Source organism: Carlito syrichta, unplaced genomic scaffold, assembly GCF_000164805.1.
Source record: "Carlito syrichta isolate Samal-C Ts95f unplaced genomic scaffold, Tarsius_syrichta-2.0.1 Scaffold309764, whole genome shotgun sequence".
NCBI classification, from domain to species: Eukaryota; Metazoa; Chordata; class Mammalia; order Primates; family Tarsiidae; genus Carlito; species Carlito syrichta.
This window is the reverse complement of record NW_007253860.1, coordinates 194,432-217,922: the sequence shown is the minus strand read 5'-3', so window position 1 is coordinate 217,922 and position 23,491 is coordinate 194,432. Positions and strand designations below refer to the sequence as shown.

General features: G+C 45.8%; 2 protein-coding genes across 2 annotated transcripts in view; both read right to left on the bottom strand.

Moving 5' to 3' along the window:
- LOC103270208 (immunoglobulin delta heavy chain-like) overlaps window positions 1–23,491 on the bottom strand; it is a 36,944-nt gene that overhangs the window by 8,815 nt on the left and 4,638 nt on the right. The window contains 5 exon segments of the mRNA XM_021717450.1: window positions 723–738; window positions 1,078–1,184; window positions 1,330–1,347; window positions 1,839–2,225; window positions 6,692–6,742. Coding sequence (XP_021573125.1) covers window positions 723–738; window positions 1,078–1,184; window positions 1,330–1,347; window positions 1,839–2,225; window positions 6,692–6,742 — 579 coding nt within the window.
- PRSS2 (protease, serine 2) lies at window positions 13,077–17,483 on the bottom strand. Its single transcript, XM_008067747.2, has 5 exons — window positions 17,436–17,483; window positions 15,949–16,108; window positions 14,121–14,374; window positions 13,589–13,725; window positions 13,077–13,291 (listed from the first exon to the last, which is right to left on the bottom strand). The coding sequence occupies exons 1-5, from the start codon at window positions 17,473–17,475 to the stop codon at window positions 13,139–13,141; spliced, it is 744 nt and encodes a 247-aa protein (XP_008065938.1). The 5' UTR covers window positions 17,476–17,483; the 3' UTR covers window positions 13,077–13,138.

Below are 23,491 nucleotides of genomic sequence, written 5' to 3'. Positions count from 1 at the left end.
AAACAGATTGGTAACTTTATCTAGAAGATATATCTTCCACTGAAAATAAATTTCCAAGTCAGAGCATTCTCTTCTTCTCAGTTGGAAAACTTACTTGGTGAACAAATGAAGATGAGCAGCGTGTTCAGTAAGACAGTTGAAAGGAAGGTGGATGTATATATGGAATTCATCTTTGTTAGCCGTGGGGACATGGGCAGTTGGACACACCTGTGTACAGCAGCTCTTCTTCAGAGCACCTCCATCCTGGGAAGGATAGTGCAGCCAAGCACAAAAAATTCCTATGCTCATAGACTGTTCTGGGAATGACTTCTTCAGCTCCCACCACTACCTTTCACATAGAATTAAATTCTCCTGTTGATCATAAGGTGGGCCCTTCTTCCCTCATATGTGAAGGATCTGAACTTCCTTGAATACCTCTTGTTGATATCCTGACTAAATGGGGAGAGTCACAGAGTTTAGAGGCAGGCAGAGGAGATATCTAGGCACTCACAAGTCAGAGTCATGCCAGACCAGGACATTTTTATTGGTTAAGTCACTTAGGCGCACTAGGGTCCCCACTGGGTTAGGGAGATTTCAGCCATGAATATTCAGGGTACATGAGCATGGGTAGATAGGGGAGTGCACAGAGGGCAACTCTTCAGAAGCACTGGCAAAAGCAGAATGCATATTGACATCATAGCAGGTTAGAAGCTCCTGGCTTCACTTCCAGAGCTGCCTTCAGGAATCTTTTCTCTTGACCTGCAGGAGAGAAGGTTTTGAGGGTTACCAAGAGCCAGGAGTGGTGAGAATTGAGAAGAAGGAGGGTCCATTGACCACACAAATGGTAGGGCTGCTCACAGTATCCATTGGGTTTTAAGGTGGCCCCCAACTTCTCTTTCCCAGCATGGCCCTACTACATGGCCTTCTTACTGAATTCCTACCATGGTACAAGTTGTCTTCCAAGGTGTCTGGGTAAAACCTCCTTCCTTCCTACTGTCCACCACCAGTCCCGGTGGGGTCTCTATACTCCTGGCTCTGAGTTGCTGAGTATAATGTGTCACCTCCAACCTGCCTGCCCCATCCCATCCTAGTCCTTACCATGGCCATCAGCACGAGGGCGCTGACCAGCACAGCATACAGGGTGGCCTTCCCCAGCAGAATCTCATAGAGGACAGTGGCAGACAGGACCCCTTGCTGATAGGACACTATTGGCAGGAAGGAAGAGCAGATAGGAACCTGTGTGGAGGTAGCTCTGGCCTCCCCCAACCCCCAGTGTCTATGCATTCTCCATGCCCTGGTTCCAGAACAAAGACCCTGGGCAGTGGGAAGAAAAAGTAGAAGTTCACTTACCTGCAGTGAGACCACAGTCTGAAAGAAAAAAGAGGGAGAAGAATGGATGAGAAATTTCATATTCTTAAGTAAGTTAAAAATTAAGTCAACCTTGCAGTTGGTACAGATTTCCAGGCCCATTCCAGCCTCCTCTGACAACCCTAGCTCCGTCTTTCCTCTGTTGTGTCAACATCAGCCACATCCATGGCAATCCATGGTACATGGTGGCACTGCAGGGCCTGAAGGGCACTACTCAGATGCGGGCTGCACAGGCCAACTAGGAAGGGAGTTCCACCTGTATGACTCTGTTGGGCTGAGGCTCTGGGGGAGGAATTAGCCACAGGTGCTCAATCCATCTTCTATGCTCTATAGGAGAAAGCACTAACAGACATTGTGGGCCTAGATCATCCCATCCCATCCACCCTGCCTTTCTCCTGGATCTAGACTTGTCTTCTACCTGTATCTTTCCATTTTCCTCTGGTGGAGGGTCTTACTCAGTCCCTCCCAGGGGCCTCCCAGGTCCTGCTCACCTGCTTTGCCCCAGGTCTCAGCACTGACGTTCTGGGTGATGGGTTTGTTCCCACCCAGTTTCCACTCGTCTTTGTCCTCGAGCCCGTAGAACTGAACTTGGCAGTGGAAGTGATTACGGGGGTTGTGCCAGAATTCAGCAGAGACCCTCAGGCGGCTGCTCAGGCAGTAGGTGGAGTTCTTGAGGGCAGGCTGCTCTTTGGAGGGCTGTGGGTCTGTGCTGACCCCACTGTGCACCTCCTTCCCGTTCACCCACCAGCTCAGCTCCACGTGGTCAGGGTAGAAGCCTGTGGCCAGGCACACCAGTGTGGCCTTTTGGGTCCGGGAGATCTCTGCTTCGGATGGCTCAAACACAGCGACCTTGGGTGGGGTCACAATACTCAGGTCCTCTGTAAAGTAGAGAGGAGTTGGGACCAGAGCTGTTTGGGGGGCGGGGGGAAGGAGTGTGTGTGTGTGTGTGTGTGTGTGTGTGTGAGACAGAGAGATCTGGGAGAGGGTCATAATGAAGCAAAATGTCATACTAGGTTCTTTTTGCTTTGAGTCACTATCCTAATGTCTGTTGCTGCTCTCTCCGCTTCTTTTTGAGTCATCCCATGGATACACAACTGCCTACTCTCTCTCCCTCTTCCTGAGTTGGCTTTATGTCCTGCTTGTCTTGGCTTTCTTTACAATGTCTCCTACTGTGAGGCTTGTCTGATCATCTATCAAAAGAGTATAAGTGTCTTTCTTTCTTCCTCGTTCAAAGCCCATCTAATCTTTTAGACTTGGAAGCTGTTGTAGGAGTGTTGAACGAGCCTGAAATTTTGAGGTAGTAGATGCTCATTAGTAGCGTGAGCACAGGAAATAAATAGATTTTTTGTCTAATTTTCATTTTCTTATTTTTTTTGTGAGGTGTATGTGTTTGTCTCTTGGGGTGATACAAAATGTTAGAATTAGCTTTTCTTGCTTAGAAGAGACAATTTTCCCATGACATCTGACTTTTAATTTTGTATGTACACTGCCTTGACGAGCACCCTGGCCAATATTCTATCTGATGCCCACCTTTACTCCTGCACTGGAGTACAGGGGGATGTGGTGGCTTGCCTAGGATGGCTGTAATTCTGTGGAAAATCATGCTCATGGGTTGAACCTTTTCTTTCTTTCAGTGTCCAGTGACCCTCCCTGGCCAGGTCTAGAATCCTAGCTCACAACCAAGCATTGCATTCGTAAAAGCAGTAAAAGCTTCATTGCTGCATGTGTAAAAGTAGCAAATGGTTGAGCGCCCTTTCAGTAGAGGGCTCACATTGTAAAGCCCTGGGCCCTTTTGCATGCTTGACAGAGGGATAGAAAGAAATTCTGACTATTGGAAGGAATGACCTCATCTGAGGACACATAAGGAGTGGAAAAAACCATGCCCATCTTTCAATCTCCCTTCTTTTTGCCAAAATTTGCTTTGTTCTTTGTTTATCTCTGTTCTGACCATGGGATTGAGCTGTTGGTGCAGAAATGTGGGAAGCCCAGATGTGTCCCCTTCATTCAAATTTGGTAAATGTTTCTAACGGGAAAATTGAGACCTAGATTTGGATAAAGGCAAGCCCTGTGACCACCCCCTTGTTGGTAAGCAAAAGGGATGAAAAGGATGATCATCACAAGTTGAATCCTTGACACATAAGGATTTCCACACACGTTAACTCCTTCCACTGTACATGTCTTAGCCTGAGACAACTTAAGTCACTTTTCAAATAGCACACTCCCACCCCACCTGCCCTAGATCTATCCCCCCCACGTTGAATTCAGGTCTTTGATTCTAATGATTTGTACTACCACTAAACTCTTAGGTGTGTGTCCCCACCCGCAAGACAATGTCTGCCTAAGTCCCTCAGTTCTGGTAGACCCTATATGTCTCTTTCCTCCAAGCTTGTCTGTGTATCCATCTTATGCCAATCCCACAACACCACCTGCTTCCTCCCAAGTGTGATGAGGATTGTGCTAGGGTTTTATGATGGGCCCCCTAACCTATTAACCCAGTAGAGATTCTGAGGTTTAAGAAAATGGGATCTCCTGCTTATTTTGTCTTCCTTATACCTTATCTGTTGCTAAGATGATGACAGTTTCCAGTCATCACAGTTTTTTCAGACCTATCTTCCCAACACCTGCTCAGCACAGTGCACCCCAGAGACTCCCCTGAAGCTCCTGTGATGGGAGGACGTCTTCCCTCAGGCCTCAGGAGCAGCCCTCAAGCCACCAGGTCATCACTGCTTCCCAATCCTTTAAACCGCCTCACAGAGACAAACATGAATCTTCTAAGACTGGTAGAAAAAAAGGAGGACGATGGAGGGAAGAACAGAGTTCTGTGCTGGAGGTAGATGCTGGGAAAGCTTTTAACACAGAAGACAGAATTATTCACCAAGAGGAGTCAATGATGCAGAATTGGAGTTAGAATGGGAAGGAAAAAATGGAGAAGACCCAATTTAAAAAAAGGGAAAGTAGCACAATACATCCACTAAGACAGTAGAGATGAGAGAAGTACCAGAAGACAACGAGCAGAAGAGTGAGAAAACACAAGGTCCTGAAGACAAACTCCGTGCAGGGGCACTTGCCACCAATACAGAAGAACAAAGAGCTGGACAAGGTCCGGGAAAGGTAGGAGATGGCGCAGGGCTCCGGGTGAGAAGGGCTGACTCAGACCTCTATCCTTACACCTAATTCCCTTCCCGGCAACTGGTCACTGTGGTCAAACATGGGCACCCTCCCCAGTCAGAAATGGGGTCCCCATACCTGTCACGGTGAGCCTGGTGCCAGTCCCAAAGTTGAGGGGAGAATTATTGGAGCACAGCTGCAGGAGGCTTCAATAAAACCCACCTGAAGACCTCCAGCCAGGGGGCCAGTCTTAGCTCCCTATGAGCAGAATGGCTGTCTTTCTCTGCCTGGATTCATGGCTCTGGACTAAAAACTCTATTAGGAAAAAGGCCTAAGTATACTATGGGGCTTGAGGGACAAAAGGAAGAGGCTTAGGAGGGGCGAATTCATACACACAAGAAGGATGAACTGAAAAGGAGTGAGGAGACAGATTACAGACTGAAGACTTAGAGAAGAGAAGCAGAGGAGTCAACCAAGCCACACCAAAAAAGATGGCAGACACAGTTCCATGGAGCTCCATCGGGTAAGAGAGTTTACTCAGTCCCCCTCTACCAGCACTGGGAGGAGAAACAGAGGCCCTGGTTCCCAGGGACAATGACCCTACCGCCTTGGATCTTCACCTTACCTAAGACAGAGAGTCGAGTCCCATCTCCAAAATGCTGTGCCTGGTTGCTACACAGTGCATCATGAGTGTGGCAAACTCCAGGAGAGCAGGTTTAGGCCCTTTCTTCCTGAAGCACCTTCACTCAGAAATTCTGGGAGCTCTAGCCCTCACTCCACTCTCCCACATTGTCCGAGCCTTTTCTCAGCTGTGTTCTCAATCCCTGCCCTCCCCAGGGAGTCCTCCTGGGACTCCAACCTTACAAACTCTATCCCAATAGGAGCCTTTTACATACCTAAGACAGAGAGCTTGGTTCCACTGCCGAAAGATAGCTTTTCATTAGTTGCACAACATTAAAGCCCAGCAGGAAAACTGCCACCTGTTGCCTTCCATTCCTGCCTCCCCAGGTCCACCTGCCAGCTCTCCTCTCCCATTTCTTAGAAGAATTTCAACTCTGGGAGGTGGAGGGGTGGACAGTTGTGCAATCAAAACTCTGTGGTCAGAGGACCAATTAGGTCCTGTATGATCACCCATGTTCCCTCTCCTGTGTCCCTTTCCCTTCTGCGTGAGGGAGAAAAATGGCAGGACCATGAAGCTGTAAGAACAGAGGCTCTCCTGTCTATCATGGCCATGATGGACGCTCTCCATGGAGACAGGAGATGGGCAGGGTGACCCATTGTTAGCTGAATCTGCTTGCCTCCTAGTAGGGGAACCCAAGCCTGGCACAGCTTGTTCATGAAAAACTGGAGACGGAGGCTGCCCCCTTTTTGCCTGCATCAAGACAAAATTTCAGATTTTCCTGATAAAAATATGCTTTTACCTAAATATTCAAGACAAAGGCTCCATCTGGATTCCAGCCCCTCCTCCCAGGTTCCCAGCCATCCAGCCTTGACTTACCTACAACAGTGAGCTGGCTTCCCTTCCCAAAAGAGAGAGTGCTTCCAGAACACAGCCTCCTGGGGCCACTTCAAAACCCCCTATTCCCTGCTGAGCACCGCTGGGACTCAAGCAGAAGTTGGGCATTTGTGGGTTTCTTGCCTCACAAAGTCACCAGCCCTGCTTCAAACACTCTGTGTACTCTTCCAGAGCATGCTCAGAAACCGGACAGGTGAGCAAAAGAGACACAAAGGGGCCTCCTATGAAATCCAGAGCAGGAAGATATGAAGCCCCTGCAGAAAACATGCCAGTGAATAAAATGGACAGCTGTGGCGGCTCATGAATTAAAGCCCAGGCTTTCTCTCCACTCCCCTATCTCAGCTCCTTTCTCTCAGCTATTTGGAGAGGCAGGGCCCTCTCCTCCCCTTCCTGCCCTGTTCTCCCGGGCTCAGCTCTGACTCTGCCGAGAGCTTCTGGGTGGCCCAGGCGAATTCACCCTCACAGGAACCCTCTCCTTAACTCAATCCCAGGCATGAGTTGACGTCTGCTCCCTCACCCAGACCTCTGTTTTCTTTGGGTTTCCCAGGACAAAGTTCTTCCTCATTGCACCCCACCTAGAGACCCCCAGCCTTACCGACAACCGTTAGCCTGGTCCCTGAGCCGAAGGTGTAGTCATAGTTAGCACATCAGAATACAGCCACTCTAAAAGGGACACTTTGGACCCACTTTTCCCTTTTAGGAATCTAGAAAATATCTTACCTACAACTGTGAGCCTGGAGCCTCCTCCGAAGAAAACTTCAGTGTTCACACAGTGCCATGAGTCAAGAAGGAATTCAAATTGCAGACGCGGAGAGAAGAAGGAGCCCTGGCTAAGGTCTGCAGGACACTGAGATAAGAAGCCTCCTCCTGTGTTTTACAGGTACTACATGGAAGAATATATTTGACTTTGATTTTGGGGACCATGGAGCATGGTAGAGTCCCCCCAGAGGGCTCTAGACTCCTTTCTTGAAGGATGCCCTGTGCAAATATTCCTTCTCTGAGAGTTCGCCCAAAGGATGCAAGCTTAGAGAGGAGAGTAGGGTCTTAGAAGCTGTGACTCTATCCATCGAAACCCCTGACTTCTTCTGGAGGACTCTGTAGAGCTGGTCACTTCTGATGTACCTCCTCCCTGACCTTGTCCAGGTTTTGTAGGGATGGAGACTCTCCCTGAGTTCTGCACCTGTGAGGCCACTGAGGTGTTTTTCTCACGTCTGGGTTCTCTCTGCCGGGGAAGCGTGGGTTCTGATGTGACCTGTCCTTGTCTATGGCCTTTGTCTGACATATGGTCAGGGATGAGGTGGAAGTGCACTAAACCAAATGGCACTGGGGCCTATGACCCAGGAGTAAAGTATAGAGGGACTGTGGGTATTGGGACAGGAAGAAAGGTTTTTGTAAAGGTTTCCCATACAGTTGAATCACAGTGGCCCCCTGTCCCCACAATGTTTCAGCTTTGTACAAAAACGGCCCCTCCCATAGGCCCACCCCCAGACCCCAGAAGAAACCACTAGGGCAGCTGTTCCTCTGGGGGGACTGGAAGGGCAGGTGACATCACCCCTCACTGTGCAAAGTGGTGATAGGGTATGGACGAAACCAGAGGGCTCCCTCCTCACCCTGATGCCTTCCTGTCTTCAGGACATTCTGAGTTCTTCAAGTTGTGTGTATTTGTGAGGTTGCTTGCTGAAGGGGCTGGTCTTCCCCAGCATCCACCCCTCTCCAGGCTGTTGTCATAATGGGGACCTCCCTGTTGAGAAGCTCCAGCCCCTTGTCTACCCTGTCCCTGCCCTCAGACTGTATGCCACTCAGAGGTCTCACCTTTCATTTGAGAATGAGATACCTCAGTACCCAGACTCTGTTCCTCAGGCTAACTCAACCCCAAGGATGGTCAGCTGGGGTCTGGAGTCTTTTGGAGAATCAACTACAAGCTACAAAGAGTGAGGGCTGCTCTAGACATAAACAAAATGATAGCTGAGAGGTTGGCCAGATTTCCAGGAACAGGTGTGGGAAGCTGAAGACCACATGTGTTGTCAACTCTCCTGACCCTTCTTGTTGGCCTCAGAGATGGGGGCTAAGTAAAGGAAATTGAGGGAACTGAAGGTGAAGGCTGGATATATAGAGACAGTCTGAAAAAACTAAAATATAATTGCAAGGGCAGGTGAGTAATCACTCTCTCTTCTCTGAAGAGCACAGAGACTCTAAGTTGTTAGTAGATAGTTTTTCCTTGTACAAGGTGACCCTGAAATTTAACCTGCCCTTGAGTGATCTAGACATCATATCACTAGATGGTGTGTCCTTTGATTGCCTTTCAAGCTATGACTTAAAATTCAGAAGAAGGAAAAGAAGACAAACTTGACTATATAAGGATGACACATTTGTATGGTAAACTATAAACAGAATAAAAAATAACAATATGGGAAAAATACTTGCAATTCTCACCAGAAGGGGTAATCTCCCATGTATATGATGAACTCCTAGAAATCAATACCAAAATAATCCAGCAGCCTAATAAAAATAGGCAAAGAGCAGATAGTTCAGAGAAAAAGAAATCCAAATGATACTTAACTATCATTTGGAAAAAAAAACTCACAATGATATATGTAAATTTAGTAAAACTACATCAGAATACTACTTTTCATGATTTAATTAACAAAATTGAATTCTGGAGGACCATTCTACTGGCAAGTTTTAATGAAATAAGCACTTTTACACCTTGATGGCTGGTGAGAATGCAAAATGCTATAACCGTAATAGGGAGCAATTTGGAAACATCTATAAAAATCACAAATGCATTTGCATTTTCACCCAGAAATCCCATGTGGGAGAATTTATCCTGTAAATACTCTTGTATACAAATAAAAAATGTGTGTGAAATATTTGCACCAATTAGAATGGCAAAAGATTGGCAAAAACTCAAGTGTTCATCACTAAGGAACTGAATAAATAAACTGTGGTATGTTCACACAGTGGAATAATGTTAAATGCCAAAAAAGAAAAAAATGACAATATTTGTATTGCCATAGAAAGCTAAGATATATTACTAATTGGAAAGGAGCAAGAAGGGAAATGACATAACTATAAGCTACCTTTGGCTAACAGAAGAGGAGGATGTGAATTATACTTCTCTTTACTTGGATCTGTTTACAGAAACACTGAAATACACAAAATAAACTGACAAAGGTGAGGACCTATTAAGAATGAGTGAAGTAGACAGAAACAGAGTGAAAGTAAAGTTACGGGGTCAGGCACATGGCTCATGCTAGTAATCCCAACACTTTGGGAGGCTTAGGCGAGAGGATTGCCTGAGCCTTGGAGTTCAAGATCAGTCTAGGCAACATAGCGAGACCTCACTTCCACAAAATAAAAAAAAAAAAAAATTAGCCAGGTATGGTAGCTGGCAAGTAATTCCAACTACTTGGAAGGCTGAGGTAGAAGGATTGCCTGAACCCAGGAGGTGAGGCTTCAGTGAACCATGATTTTGCCACTGCAGGATAGCCTGGACAACAGATCCAGACCCTAGTAAAAAAAAAAGTTATAATTCTTTGTGTCAACTTCATTGGGTTGTTTCCATTGTGGCCATATAGCTATATAATCTATTTACAATCAAGACTAAATTAATAAAATTTTAAGAAACCCAAATACTGCTTAAAATAATATTTGAACATTTGCTACCTAAAAAGAACTACTCGTTGAATCTACAAAATCATTATTTTTTTCCAAAGATCAATTTATGTAAGAAGTTGTGTCACAATCCTGAATTTTCTCTGTGGGACCCCAATCACTTAAGGAGCTTGTGAAAAATTCCAATTTCTGAGTAGTCTCCATGACCTATCAAGTGAAAATTTCTAGGATTGGATTTACGAATGTATATTTAAATAAACAACCAAACAGAAAATCACCCTGGGTGCTTCTATTATGGTACCAGGACTTGGACACACAATTTGTCTCCTGACTAGAGCCAGGGAGGGGCAGGCCGGGGAGATCATGAGGGAAATCTAGGGGTGTCATAGCTGGGTACCAGGGCACAGCTCTTAGAATTTAGGGAAGAAAGAAAAAGGCGAGACAGTCTCCTACCTCATTGATCTACCTCATTAATAGTGACAGGCCTCACAATACTTCACCAGATGCCGGCATAAAAGGGCGATTTCTTTCATCCATTGGATTGTGTCCGGACCTCGTCCTCATTACCTTTCCTAATTGAGGCACACAGTTTACTTTGATTTATTTCCGCATGTTTTCTTGTGTTTTTCACTCAAGAAATCAGTAATTTAAAATCAGTAATTTACCCTCTAAGTTAGCTTCCTTTTATTCGCCTCCCTGGGGGCCTTCATCCAGACTGGACTTCATCCAAATATAATGCCACTCTGTCTTGACGTTGTAGTTTCTTTTAATCCTGATAGAGTTTGTCCCGGTTTTGTCGCTCTGGACAGCAGGTCCAAACACACAGGCAGAATTTTCTTTATTAAAAGGAGCATAGAATTAGCTAGGCAAGTATCAAATTGGGGTCATTCATCCATGTAAGCAGCAGAGGGCAGCCTTTCCTTAGTTTTTAGACCCAAGTCCCTGCAATCTGAGTTTGGCTGCCTGAGGGGGTGAGAAGAACGCCCAGCGTCGGTGGGGTGAGGAGGGGAGACCCGGTTAGCTTGTGCTTTTCTCAAGGTGTGTGTGGGGGCTGGGTGAGAGATAGGGAGACACGCAAAGGACATTTGATACATGTTAAGTTTTTGAAACCTGTCAAGGATGTCAATTGACATTTCAACCTACATTTTCTCTCTCAATGTTTTCAGTTGAGGAAGTGAAACTGGAAGAGACGAAAGAGTTGCCCAGTGATGAAGAGGCAGAGCTGAAACCACCACCCAAGATACCTCCCTTAAATTCTCGGGCTCCCGTAGGTGCCACAACGCCTGGCTGAGCCCCTGCCCCTCAGTGGAGCCCGCCTCCTGGAGCTAGCCTGTCCAGGGCTCCTCCCAGGCTCTCTGCTCATGGCTTTGAAACCTTGGACAGGTTACTCAACCAAACTCTCTGTCTCCTTATCTGTAAAATGGGAAGAATAATAATGACGATGATGATGATGATAGCAATACTTACTTGATGGGGTGGCTGTGAGAACTCCATAAGATAGTATATGTAAAAATGTATCATGATTCCTCAACAGAATTAGTCAAAATGTTAGTGTCTATTATTTTCACAGAGTTATTAGCCTTGGGCCATCTCTACCACGATGGTTCTCAAGCTGCGGTGTGTATCAGAAGACCTGGAAGACATGTTGAAATGCAGCTTGCTGGGTCCTGTCCCAGAATTTCTGACTCAGTAGGTCTGGGGTAGAGCCCAGCATTTGCATTTCTCCTAAATTCCCAAGTGGTTCTGGTACCACCTGTCCAGGGACTGCTCTTTGAGAACCATTCTTCTGGAAAGTTCTTTATTTTCTCAGCACGTTTCTCTTCATTCCTACTTCACATTTGACTCCTTCAATCACTGAGTGCTTATTATTTCCAGGCTTTGCTTAATCTCTGGAGGAACCAGGATGAGGAATATAAGATTTCCTTCCTCAAGGAGCTCCCAGTCGGAGGCCAGGATGGACACACCATCATTCCTAAAAAGCCAGAGCAGGATCATGCCAGAACTAAGGAGGACTCTCTTGTCTCAGACCTGAGGGTCAGTAGGACCAGCACAGGCATGCAGGGAGGAGGAAGAGCCAGGGAAGATTTTCTGAAGAGGGTGAAAGGGAGGTTGGGAAGAGCATCAGTGTGAGGGCACCAGAGTGTCCAGAAGTAGAGGCCAGAGGTATGTGGCTCCTTGGAAGGACTGCAAGGACTTCTGAGCAGTGGAGGAGAGGAAAGGAGTGGAGAGGCATGAGATAGGACGTGTAGGTAGAGGCAGAGCAAGGGGACCCCTCCATTTCCAGGAAGAGCCTGGATCCCACTTTGAATGCTGTGGGAGGTCAGGAAAGATGCAATGGGATGAGGCTCCCTAAGATCAGTCATGCCATCTGGAAAGAAACAGGTGGGAGAAGCCCCCCCCCAGAAGGTGCAGGGAGGAGGTGTTGGGAACAGTGTGCTGGAGAGACGTTGTAAATCAGAGTTGATGGACTTGTTCTCGCCTCAGACCATAGTTGTAGCAGGATGAGCAGCGGGGTAGGTACAGCACAGGCTTTAGAGCCAGGCAAACAAGGAGTCAAAGCCCAGATCTACCATCTGCTGGGTGTGAAATGTGGGTAAACTAACAAGCTCCTTTGAACCTGCTTTCTTATCTGTGCCGCTGGAGTAATAATCACTCCAGAGTGGAAAGAAAACTAGATGTGAAATGTCTGTAGAGCTCTAGGGATGGGTATACATATTGGCATGATTGTGTGGGATGAAAAGAAGGCAGACTACTCGGGAGCATGAGGTATGGAGACCTGAGGTTTTTTCTTCTTCCCTTCAGACACACGAGCAGGTTGTTGGAACAGGGTCTGTGGGGCTGTCTCTAAGTGGGACTTTCTCTCAGTCGGACCTTCTCTAATTAGGATCTTCTATGAGTCAAACTTTCTGGAAGTAAAACCTCCTAATAGGACCTTGTCTAAGTGGAACCTTCTTTCAGTAGGACTTCTTAAAAATAGGATCTTCTCTCGGTAGGACCTCTCTAAGTAAGCATCTGCTGCTAGGTAGGAGAACAAACTGGGTTAGCAAGAGCATATGAGAAAGGGAACTCAGAGGCTGCCAAGGCAATCAGTGCTGGGGTCTCCCTCCATGTGTTTGCTCTGGGTACAAAGAGGACCCCATGTAGTCAATGGTGTCATAAGTTGGTACAAACCACACCAGTATGTGCACACATTAGCACATTCAAAACCCATGGAAGTGCCAAGGTCAAGAGAGCTCAAGAAACCTTACGGCCACCTTTCTGAAATGTATTTTTTCTCTAGAAAACAGTCTCCCTTGCCCTCTTCTTTTTATTATCATTATTATTTTGAATTCCATCTCTTTGTATCTTATTATTAATCTCGTATACCATGGCACATATTTTGGGAACTGGGAGTTCATTCATGTGTAAGAGGGAGCGCCCTGTCTAACCTCATATTGGAAGAGGTTTTCCAGAGTGAGGGAACTGGAAGAAGCAAGCACAGACAACAGCAGTGAGAGCAAAGTCACTGCTTTATTGGCATAGTGACCACAGAGGAGCTGGGGGAGTGAGTCTTTAGTTGTTGGCGGCTATGGTTTCCTCAATCCAGTTCACGAAGTTGCACACCTTGGTGTAGACTCCAGGCTTGTTCTTCTGGGCACAGCCATAGCCCCAGGAGACGACTCCCTGGAGTTCTCCATTGCAGACCACGGGGCCGCCAGAGTCACCCTGGGGAGAAGGACGGGCAGGTTGTATAAGGAGGGAGATGGAGAAGGAACATAGCTCCATTTCCTCTGAACCTTAAAAGACCTCTTTCCAGCCAGCTGTATGGCTCCATATCCTGCTCATGGTCGCCCACTCTCTGTTCTTACTAAGGAGACGACATGCAGCCCAGCCACCCTTTCTCACTTCACAGGGCCCCTGCATGGAGGCTTTTCAATCCCACAACCTTAGGCATTCAAATCCCACTCCCAGATGGGGCCTGGGTGTGGGCAGTGGTCTCAGGATGGGAAGGGGTCAAATCACCTGGCAGGAATCCTTGCCTCCCTCAAGGAAGCCAGCGCAGACCATGTTCTCGGTAATCTGCCCGGGGTAGGAAGCTTCACACTCAGCCTGACTGAGCAGGGGTGCATTCAGGCACTGCAGCAGGTCTGGGTAGTTGACTTTGAGGAGCAGGAAGAGATCAAGAAAAGCAGAAATGTAGGTCAGGCCAAATGGGGGACAATAAGCTAGTGCGGAACACAGGGCTGCCACTGGAGAGGACCCTGGGAATGTAAACCCTAACAAAAAGCAATGGCTTTCAGTTCCCACAGTGATCATTGCTGAACCCCTTCCAGGACATGATCATAGCAAGTGCTCTATTCGTCCTGTCTCTTGACTCTAGGAAGCAACTCTTAGAAACCTTGCATCTCTGTACTGGTATCCAATACAGAGCCTTGTGTTGGTGGGTACTAGAAATGTGCTTGCAGCCTGGAAGCAACAGAGTTCAAGTTCAGGGCATGCTTCATTTGTGAAAGTGTGAAGACAGGAAAATAGGAGGGCAAAGGGTCTCACTTACCACCATTGCTCAGGGTGTTGCCCCAGCCCGAAATGAGGCACTGGGTGCCAGCAGGTGCACAGTCAGTGGGCAGAGCTATGGCAGACACCCGGGCGTTGATGACCGCAGGCGAGGAGAGCTTGATCAGCATGATGTCATTGTCCAGGGTCCAGCTGTTGTAGCCAGGGTGGCGGATGACCTTGGCCGAGTTGATGAACTGCTCATTTCCCTCCAGGACCTCGATGTCGTGCTCGCCCAGCCTCACCTGTATGCGGCTGATGGGCAGGGGAGCACAATGAAGGGTTTCTCTTCATAGCCTGGGCACCCACCCCACTTTCCCAGGGTCCTCAAGCTCCTCACTCATGGGTGACTCTGGAGGCATGGGGTAAGCAGTAGAGGGGTTGTGGGCAGTGCAGGGGCGAGACCCATGACCTTTCTGCTTCAGAGATGGGCAGTGGGGTGGGAACGAGACAAAGGGATGCCCCTGGGGACCCCTCCTCAACTTGCCTATTCAGCCTTCTTTCCCACATCCCCCACATGCATCCAGTACTTTGGGTACAGAGGAGCTACTGGAAGACTTCCAAGCAGCCTTCCTCCTCCTTTGCTAACTACACACAGTGACTGTCCCTCCCTCTCTCCCTCCTTTGCCAGTAAGCACCATCCTTCTGTGTGACTTAATCCAGTGGCTCTCAAAGTGTGGCTCCAGGACATGCAGCACCAGCATTACTCGGTAACTTGTTAGAAATATAAATTCTTGGCAGGGTGTGGTGGCTCATGCCTATAATCCCAGCACTTTGGAAGATCGAGGTAAAAGGATTGCCTGAACCCACGAATTCGAGACCAGTCTGAGCAACTTGGCAAGATCTCATCTCTACAATAAATCAAGAAAAATTAGCCAGGCATGATGGCGCATGTCTGTAGTTTGAGCTACTTAGAAGGCTAAGGCAGAAGGATCGCCTGAGTCCAGCAGTTCAAGGCTGTGGTGGCCAGGAGCGTGCCAAACAATCTTGGCTTTTTGGAATCCTGGAGCCCCCATAGAAGGAAAGAAGTGTTATCTAAGGCTCATAATGAGCATGAAGATCCTTCTCTGTAGCCTGGGCAACAGAGTGAGACTCTGACAAGAAAGAAAGAAAGAGAGAGAGAGAGAGAGAGAGAGAGAGAGAGAGAGAGAGAGAGAGAGAAAGAAGAAGAAAGAAAGAAAGAAAGAAAGAAAGAAAGAAAGAAAGAAAGAAAGAAAGAAAGAAAGAAAGAAAGAAAGAAAATTTCTTTGTCTCTATCCCAGACCTAATGCATTAGAACCTTGGGGATGGGACTCGCAAATACGTGCCTTAACAAGCTCTCCAGGTTGCTCTAATGCACACTTGGCTTTGAGAATTTTTGGTGTGGAAAGTGGCTCTCAGTCCCGTCTATACAGTAGAGTTACCAGAGGTAGTGTTAAAAACTCACCAATATTCACATCTCTTCTCCTGAAAAATTCTAAGTTAATTACCCTGGAATAGGAGCCAGGCACCAGTATTTTTGCTAACTTTCTTAGGTTCTAATGTGTAGCTGACTGGCAAAAGGCATTTGTGTGAGATCCTTGCATGCCTTTCTCACTGGTCCTTATCAACCCAGGCCATCCCTCCATGTTTATATGAGCACAGTGCTTGCTGTGCTATGGATTTGGGTGGAAGAGGTACCCACTGTGTGCCCTCTTCACCCTCAGTTCCTGCGAGTCTGCTACCCTCAGCATTTTCTCTTCTCCATCACCTTTCCCATCCATCTTAGTCTCAGCACTCCCCTGGGTTGAGCCCAAGCCCTCCGAGGGAGCCTAGGCTGTGAGCTTTGCAATCAGGGGTCCAGCACTTACGACTTGTAGCAGTGAGCTGCTGACACCACCCACTGGTCATTGATGAGGGAACCACCACAGAAGTGGTAGCCAGAGTTCAGGGACACCTGGTAGGGTACGGAATTCTCCTCACAGGTGTAGCCCCCGACGATCTTGTCATCTTCGTCAAAGGGGAAAGCAACTTGAGTGGAGACGGGAAGAAAGAAGCCAAGTCAGCAGCATGTCGGGGGTGGAGCTCTCTGCTCTGGGGCTGGTTCATGATAATTGGGGTTCGTTGACAAGCTCCATGATGCTAGACAAGGGAGGAAACCCTGCAGTCCCCAGTGGGCATCACTGGATGTGGTCCCTGAGGTTCTGTGTGTCTGCAGGACACATAGCCAGGTGCCCTGCATGGGGTCAGACCTCTCCTGGGAGCCCCAGGGTGAGGACACAAGGAATGCCCTCACATGCTCTCAGTGGGATGGGAGTTGGAATGTGTTTGTCCCAACCACTGGGTGCTTCTCTCTCTTATTCTCACTGGGCTGTTCCCCATAGCTATTTGAGAATGGATTGTCAGGGTGGTTTGGCCTAGCTAGGAAAATCTCCTTGCCATACTTAGCTTCTCCTGTAGCTCAGCAAGGCCAGAGTGGAGGGTAGCCCCCAGACCCACTTAGGTGGGACAAAAGTATTAGCCTATTAATAGAATAGTGATTCTTAACCTTGGCTGCATACCTGAAGATGTTAAAATCACCTGGGAAGATTTAAAAAAACCCAACAAAACAATACTGCATAGGCCAGGCATGGTGACTTACACCTATAATCCCAGCACTTTGAGAGACTGAGGCGAGAAAATTGACTGAGCCCCAAATTTCAAGACAGCCTGGACAACATGCTGAGATCTCATCTCTACACAAAATTAAACAATTAGCTGGGCACAGTGGAGCATGCCCGTAGTTCCAGTTACTCAGGAGGCTGAGGTGGAAGGATCACCTGAGCCCAGGATGTCGAGGTTGCAGTCACTGTGATGATGCCACTGCACTCTAGCCGGGGCAACAAAGAGAGACTCCAACAGAGAAAACAAAACAAAACAAAACAACAACACCACACAGGCTGCACCCCAGATAAATGAAGTCAGAATTTTTAGGGTAAGTCTTTGACATGAGTATTTTTTCAAACTCCTGAGGTGTATTCAGGGTTAAGAGCAGCTACAGCAGTTATCCCTGAGCTGTCAGAGCCAAGCCTAGAGCCTGCTGCTGCATTTCATGGGCCAGCCCCACTTGGCCTCATTTCCTAACTTCTCTGATCACAGCACCAGTATGGGTGGATGACGGTGGTGGGAATGAAGAGGGGAGAGAGGGGGTACAGAAGGGAGGCTTAAAGAGAGCTCAAGGAGGATGGGAAGGAAGGATGTTAGACCAGAGAAATAGAATATCAGAACCCAGGTCAAATAGGAGAGGCAGCAAGGCAGTAAGGGCGCATGTCTGCCAGGGAAGGGGGTGGGTGGGGCCAGAGGCAGGCCTGGAACTCACCAGCGGCTCCCACCAAGGCGAGGATCAGGAGTGAATTCATGGCGCTGGAAGTGTGATCGAGTCAGTGGTGGAAAACCATCTTTATACCTCCCGAGGTGAGGGAGAAGAGGTGTCTGTGGGGTGGAGGGTCACTGCTCCTCCCAGCACAAACACACCTGCAGCTTTCCCCTTCCCAGGGTCTTGCATCAGCTCTGCTATGTTTGGCTGCACTGTGAATTTGTGATTCACAGGTGATAAGGAAACTTACCTTGTGAAGCTCGAGAGGGAAACCGGCTGTTTTCTGAAAGGATGCTGGGATGGGGAAACCAGAAGCCAAGCCATAGCACAGCTGGCCTTTCTTAGGCTGAGGAGATGAGGGTCAGGATGAGAGAGAATGGCCTGGGCTTTTAGAACTCCTCTGACTTATTGGGGATTCACTTAACTTACTTTAAGGAAGGGCTGGTATTGGTGGCAATCTTGGCTTTTTGGTACCCTGGAGCCCCCATAGAAGAAAATCTTATCTAAGGCTCATAATGAGCATGAAGATCCTTCTCTGCAGTCTAAACTGGGCAGGAAGGTCAAATCCAAGGCTTTGGGGAACCAAAATTCCAACATTAAGAGGTAATGAGAATGGAGACACATCAAACAAACCTTGGGAGTCTGGGCTTCCAGCTGGCTGTCTTTCCTACCAAGGCTTATGGATGGGGAGTGTTTCAAAGCAGGAGGAGATGAGGGTTAGGTTGAAGTTTTCCCAAAACATTTGAGGAAGCTCAATACCACATTCCTCCTCTTCCTCAAAGTCAGGACATTTTTCTCTCTCATGTGTGTCCTGTAATGAATTCTCTTTAAGCAGTCTCACAGTTATCTTGGAAATCTGCACGCAAGGTGATGAAAACTGACCCCACCTGCCAGGGACTGACAGCCTGAACTAGAATTTTGTGCCTCAGATCAGACATTAGAGTTTAGGCCAGAAACTCTAGGCTGTTAGAGTCAGCAGTAGGTAGATAGGTTAGCCATAATAAAGTGGTCGTGTATTGGGTTTGATATCAAAGACGTGGAAGGAGGGTCTGGAATTTTCTCTTTTAGATGCAGTGAGATATACTGGGCTCAGAGTGAATCTTCTTAGAGAGGATTTCAGTTTAGGACGTGACATAGCCACCAAGACACAGCACTGTAATTTATTGAGGCACAACCAGGCCAGAAAGACCAGAGGTAGAGATAATATGTGTGCCTGAGTCTAATGATCTGAGCCAGTTGGAGGAAATTTATTGTTGTTATTATCATTATTGCTAACTCTTCATTCTGGTCTAAGGAGAAGCCTCTTATGAGGATGCATCTCCTCCTCAGCAACTCTGAGCTCAGGGATAGTGAAGGGTAGGGGTGAGCAAATTCCATGTTTGAATGCTCTGAAAGGTAGACGAGAAGGGAAAGTTCTGGAGATGGGGAGTAAAGTGAGAAAATCTCAGAAATATGGTGGTGGAATTGGAGATGGCAAGCTGACTAGAGGAAGGCAGTAAAAGAAAACTAGGATGGATGTCAAAGTGAGGTTCATGGGGTTAAGAAGGAAGCATGGAGTACCTGCTGGTCTAGTTCCTGACATGGTGCCAAGCCAGCTTCTCCACAGCCAGGAGACCAACCATCGGAGCTCTCCCTCTCCACCCCGCACCCCCTCTAATCTTGGCTGGACTTATACTAAGTGGGAATTCAGCTGTATGTGTGTGGTGCCTGATAGCTTTTCAGAAGCTTTCCTGTGAGCAACAGTGGCACACTGCTTTTCATTTGTGCTGAGTTTCACAGTTTAACTTCTCACAAGCCTGCTAATTGTGAGCTATGCAGAATGAAATTATTTCTGTTTATAAAGGAAGAGACTGAGATTCAGAAGGATTCTTTCTTCCAAAATACAGATCTAAAAATGGAAGAGTTGGCTGCAAGGCCACAGAAAGCCATGGAGAGTGTTGTGAATTGTGGGAATCAATGCAGGTGGTGTCTAAAAGAAAGTTTTTTGAAGATTAAGCCAGAGGTCCCCAGAGGACAAACTGTATATCCAGATCTCTTCTGGCACATTCCTTCCTGGCAAAAATAGAAGATTGAATTAATATTTCACCCAGCACCTTGTGTTAGAACTTTTCCTTGCCATTACCCCAGACCCATCTAGGTCATGATTGACACGTAGATGGAACACCTCTCTGCTCATAGGGAACTGACCAGGTCTAAGGCAGCCAGGCTGTGGAATCTTAATAATAGGTGCTTTTCCGGTATTGTCACTAAACATGCTGTATTGTTTTGTTCCCTTATTGTAGGGTCTTTATAGAACTCTTTAGAAGACAAGGAGAGACTCTTGTCTAGCATCTGTAGATAGCAGTGTGCACTGGACAGATTCCCTGCAGGTAGATGATCCTTGGTGGATGATGGGAAAAATCAATTTTTGGATTGGTACTTCTGGCTCTAACTCTCTGTTTAAAAGAGGATACCCCAAAACATGATAATTTTCTGTATCTAAAGCTTGAAGATTAGACTTTGTATAAGCTATCATGTTCACAGCACAGTCTCATGTCTTAGAGAAATAGACAAAGTAATTCATAGTTCATAGTTCAGTACCAAGACTGTTCATCCTGAACTTTGAATTACTTTGTCTATTTTGCCAAGAGATCCCCCTGGCCCCTATTTAATGCTTAGCATATCAAGTCATTGTTTTTCAATTACTGTAATAGTGAACAGTTTCTATGTGCTTACTGTACACTAAACATTGTGTATATCTTTCATGGATTTTACAAATTTTATCATCACAGTAACCTAGGGGGTTACTGCCCATTTTGCAGATGATCACATACATAAGCTTTCTACAGGTGAAATCATTTGCTTAAGATCACATAGCCAGTAAGGTGTGAAGATGAAATTTAAGCACAACAGTCCGACTCTATCTGCATGCTCTAGCATAGAGCAATCTGCTTCCTTTCCTCTTAGTTGATCCTGATGCACCCTCATCAAGGCAGTGAGCAACAGATACTGTTGTCTCCTTTTTACAGAGGAAGAATCTAAAGTTCAGAGGTTAAGTGACTTCTCCAGGTTCACTTGATTAAAGAGTGGAGAGGTGATGCCAGAACCTTCATCTGTTCAAATTAAGTTCATTCCCTTTTATGTTGCTACACAGCAGAGCCTTTCAGGCCTCCCAGTAGTCTGAGAAATAGATTTTTTTTCAGATTCAAAATCACTATGTTTAAAAACACTTTCCTTTCCTAATCCTGCAAGATCAGGTCTTTCTCCTCAGCTCTTATTCAGCTCCTCCTTGGGCCCCAGTATCTTCTAATCAACCTTCACCAGATAGTCAGCTTCTACTCTGTATTCCCCCCAAATCCCCAGCTTCTTTCATCGTTCATTTTTTTTCCCCTAAGGTGCATATCTCCCCCAAGGCGCAATGTCTCAGTATCCAAGAAGGAATTGTTTTCTTGAATATCTCATCATGGGAATCACTGAATCTAGAGAGTGAAGGGAGTGTCCTGTGTGATCCAGAAAAATCTTCTGAATTATGAGACAGAGGTGTAGACCATGAACTAGTCAAGGCTGACCAGCTAAATGGAATAGCCCATTCTGCCTCCCCCCACCCCTGCTCCCTCCTCCTCCCTGTCCAGCCACTCCTTTCCCTTGAAGACATGGAAAGCATGCAAGTTTTATGGCAAGAGGAAAGTTCTATTTGCATATTTTATTCATTTTCAGGTTTCTACCATGGGTGAATAGGAAGTCTTTAGCAATTGGAGCTAAATTTAAATTATCTAAAGTTTTCTGGATTCTTGGATTATAATATCTTTCTGTTCACATTTCAGTTACTTCTTGTCCACTCCCTTTTCAGGGCTATTATAGCTACTTATGTGACTCCAGAATTCACTGGACAGTAAGTAGAGAGAAGCTAGGATGAAGCACGGGGGAACACCCATGTGGGCTATTATTATTGTAGCATCTATTACTTGTTATGTGATACTCAGTTTAATAAATGGTGTGTGTGTGTGTGTTTAAGTCATGTTAGGTCTAGATTGAGGCCCCCTAAGCCAAGTTTGGTGACCAATCCAATCAGTCAGTTGGGCTCTGGCTACTCATTTGGCTTATAAAAAGTCTTGACTGTGTCATTCGTTTGGATGGCAGCCAAGTGGTCAGTCAGTTCCTTTAGGTCAACTTGTTCAAGAGGGTCTTCAAAAAGCTCCCAAGGGTCAGAACTGAGTGCTCAGTCCACACAGGCACCAACACAATTCCAGTATGAGGATCTTCCACCTCAAGGCCACTGTGTTTGGGCAGGTTCTGGGCTTTGCCTCTCTAGAACCCATAACATCTGTTCTGTTTCCCAGTCTTGGGGAAGGCAGCAGAGGTGAGTTGGCATATGCCCTGTGTGATTTTCTATTTAAATATAAATCCTGCTTTATCCTACGGTGTGATAAAATCCTGGAACTTGCTTCTCCTATCTAGCTGTAATGTTGTGTTCTTTAACAAATCTCTCCCTATCCCATCTCCAATTAAAACATAAATTAAAAAAAATTTTTTAAATGTAAAGCTTGAAGTGTTTGTACCCTTCCTGTTAGAACAATCTAGTTAATTTCTTTATGTGATGAAGTTGTCTAAATTCAAATGCCTCTGCAGAGTTTTCTTCCAGGAAAGTTCACTACTGCTTGTCAAATGTTCCTTCCCCCCCAAAAAAACATATGTATTTACTCAACAATTATTTACTGAATTTTCCTGTGTTATTTCAGGAGTTCTTCAAGGCTATAAGGAAGCAGTCATGAAAAAGACAGAAAAGATTCTTGTTTACAGGACACTTATGTGTGTGTTTCTGTGCACATGTGAGGAAGTATAGAGATGAAAGGTGGAGTATAAATTGTGTATATATGTATGTGTGTGTGTGCATGTGCAGACAATGGTGATTAGGGGTTATTAAAATAGGGGAAAAGTGAAAATATGATATAGAGTGGCACTACTCACATGCTGCTAGGTAGGATGGTCAGGATAGTTCTCTTTGGGGAGACGAAACTTCAGACCTGAATAAAAAGGAACCAGTCATGTGAAGGCAGGGTTAGGAGGGCTTTCATTATTTCCTTCTAGTCTGTAAAAGAAATAAATCAACACACACAACCAATTTCTTACTTAAACTGAATAACCCTGACATCTATCATATGGTTATTTATCTTGCCATTGGTTTTGATTGTAAAAACTGATGATATGAAGGATGGTCATCAATACATTGAAATATAATTATACAAGTTAATGTAAAATATGTTTATTTTCTGACTGAAATGGTATTTATAAAATATTGTTGGGCTAAAAGAATAAATTCTGAAGCCATATATTATATTATATTATATTATATTATATTATATTATATTATATTATATTATATTATATTATATTATTAAAAATGAGTGATTTTAGTTTTTCTCATTTTACTAATCTGTATATCTTACAATACTGTGTTTTTTGTATAATTAAAATAGCTAAAAGACATGGAAAACATGCAAGTTTTATGGCAAGAGGAAAGTTCTATTTGCATATTTTATTCATTTTCAGGTTTCTATCCATGAGTAAATAGGAAGTCTCTAGCAACTGAAGTTAAATTTAAATTATCTAAAGATTGCTGAATTCTTGGATCGTAATATCTTTCCATTCCCATTTCAGTCACTTCTTGTCCACTCCCTTTTCAGGGCTATTATAGCTACTTATGTGACTCCAGAATTCACTGGGCAGTAAGCATAGAGAAGCTAGGACGAAGTACAGGGGAACACCCATGTAGGCTATTATCATTGTAGCATCTATTACTTGTTCTGTGATACTCAGTTTAATAAATGATCTGTGTGTTTTTAAATCATATTATGTCTGAGAGAAGGTGGTGCTTAACCTTGAGGAAGGAACTGTGAAAGGTAAAATGTCTGTTTTCACAGCGACAAATACATTTAGGTAGTAACTACATTAATTGCATGTTTTGTCTATACCAGACAAAGTGTTATGTGCTTTATTTTTATTTATTTTTTTGAGTTGGAGTCTCACTCTGTCGCCCAGACTGGAGTGCAGTGGCCGCTCCCAGCCACCACAGCTTCGAC

What these genes read in the sequence shown, in the direction of transcription:
- PRSS2 (XM_008067747.2), bottom strand. Translation starts at nt 17,475, where the DNA reads ATGAATTCACTCCTGATCCTCGCCTTGGTGGGAGCCGCTG. An exon ending in CGCCTTGGTGGGAGCCGCTG is followed by an intron (nt 16,109 to 17,435) that starts GTGAGTTCCAGG and finishes TCTCCACTCAAG; the next exon opens with TTGCTTTCCCCTTTGACGAA. An exon ending in GCAGCTCACTGCTACAAGTC is followed by an intron (nt 14,375 to 15,948) that starts GTAAGTGCTGGA and finishes CCTGCCCATCAG; the next exon opens with CCGCATACAGGTGAGGCTGG.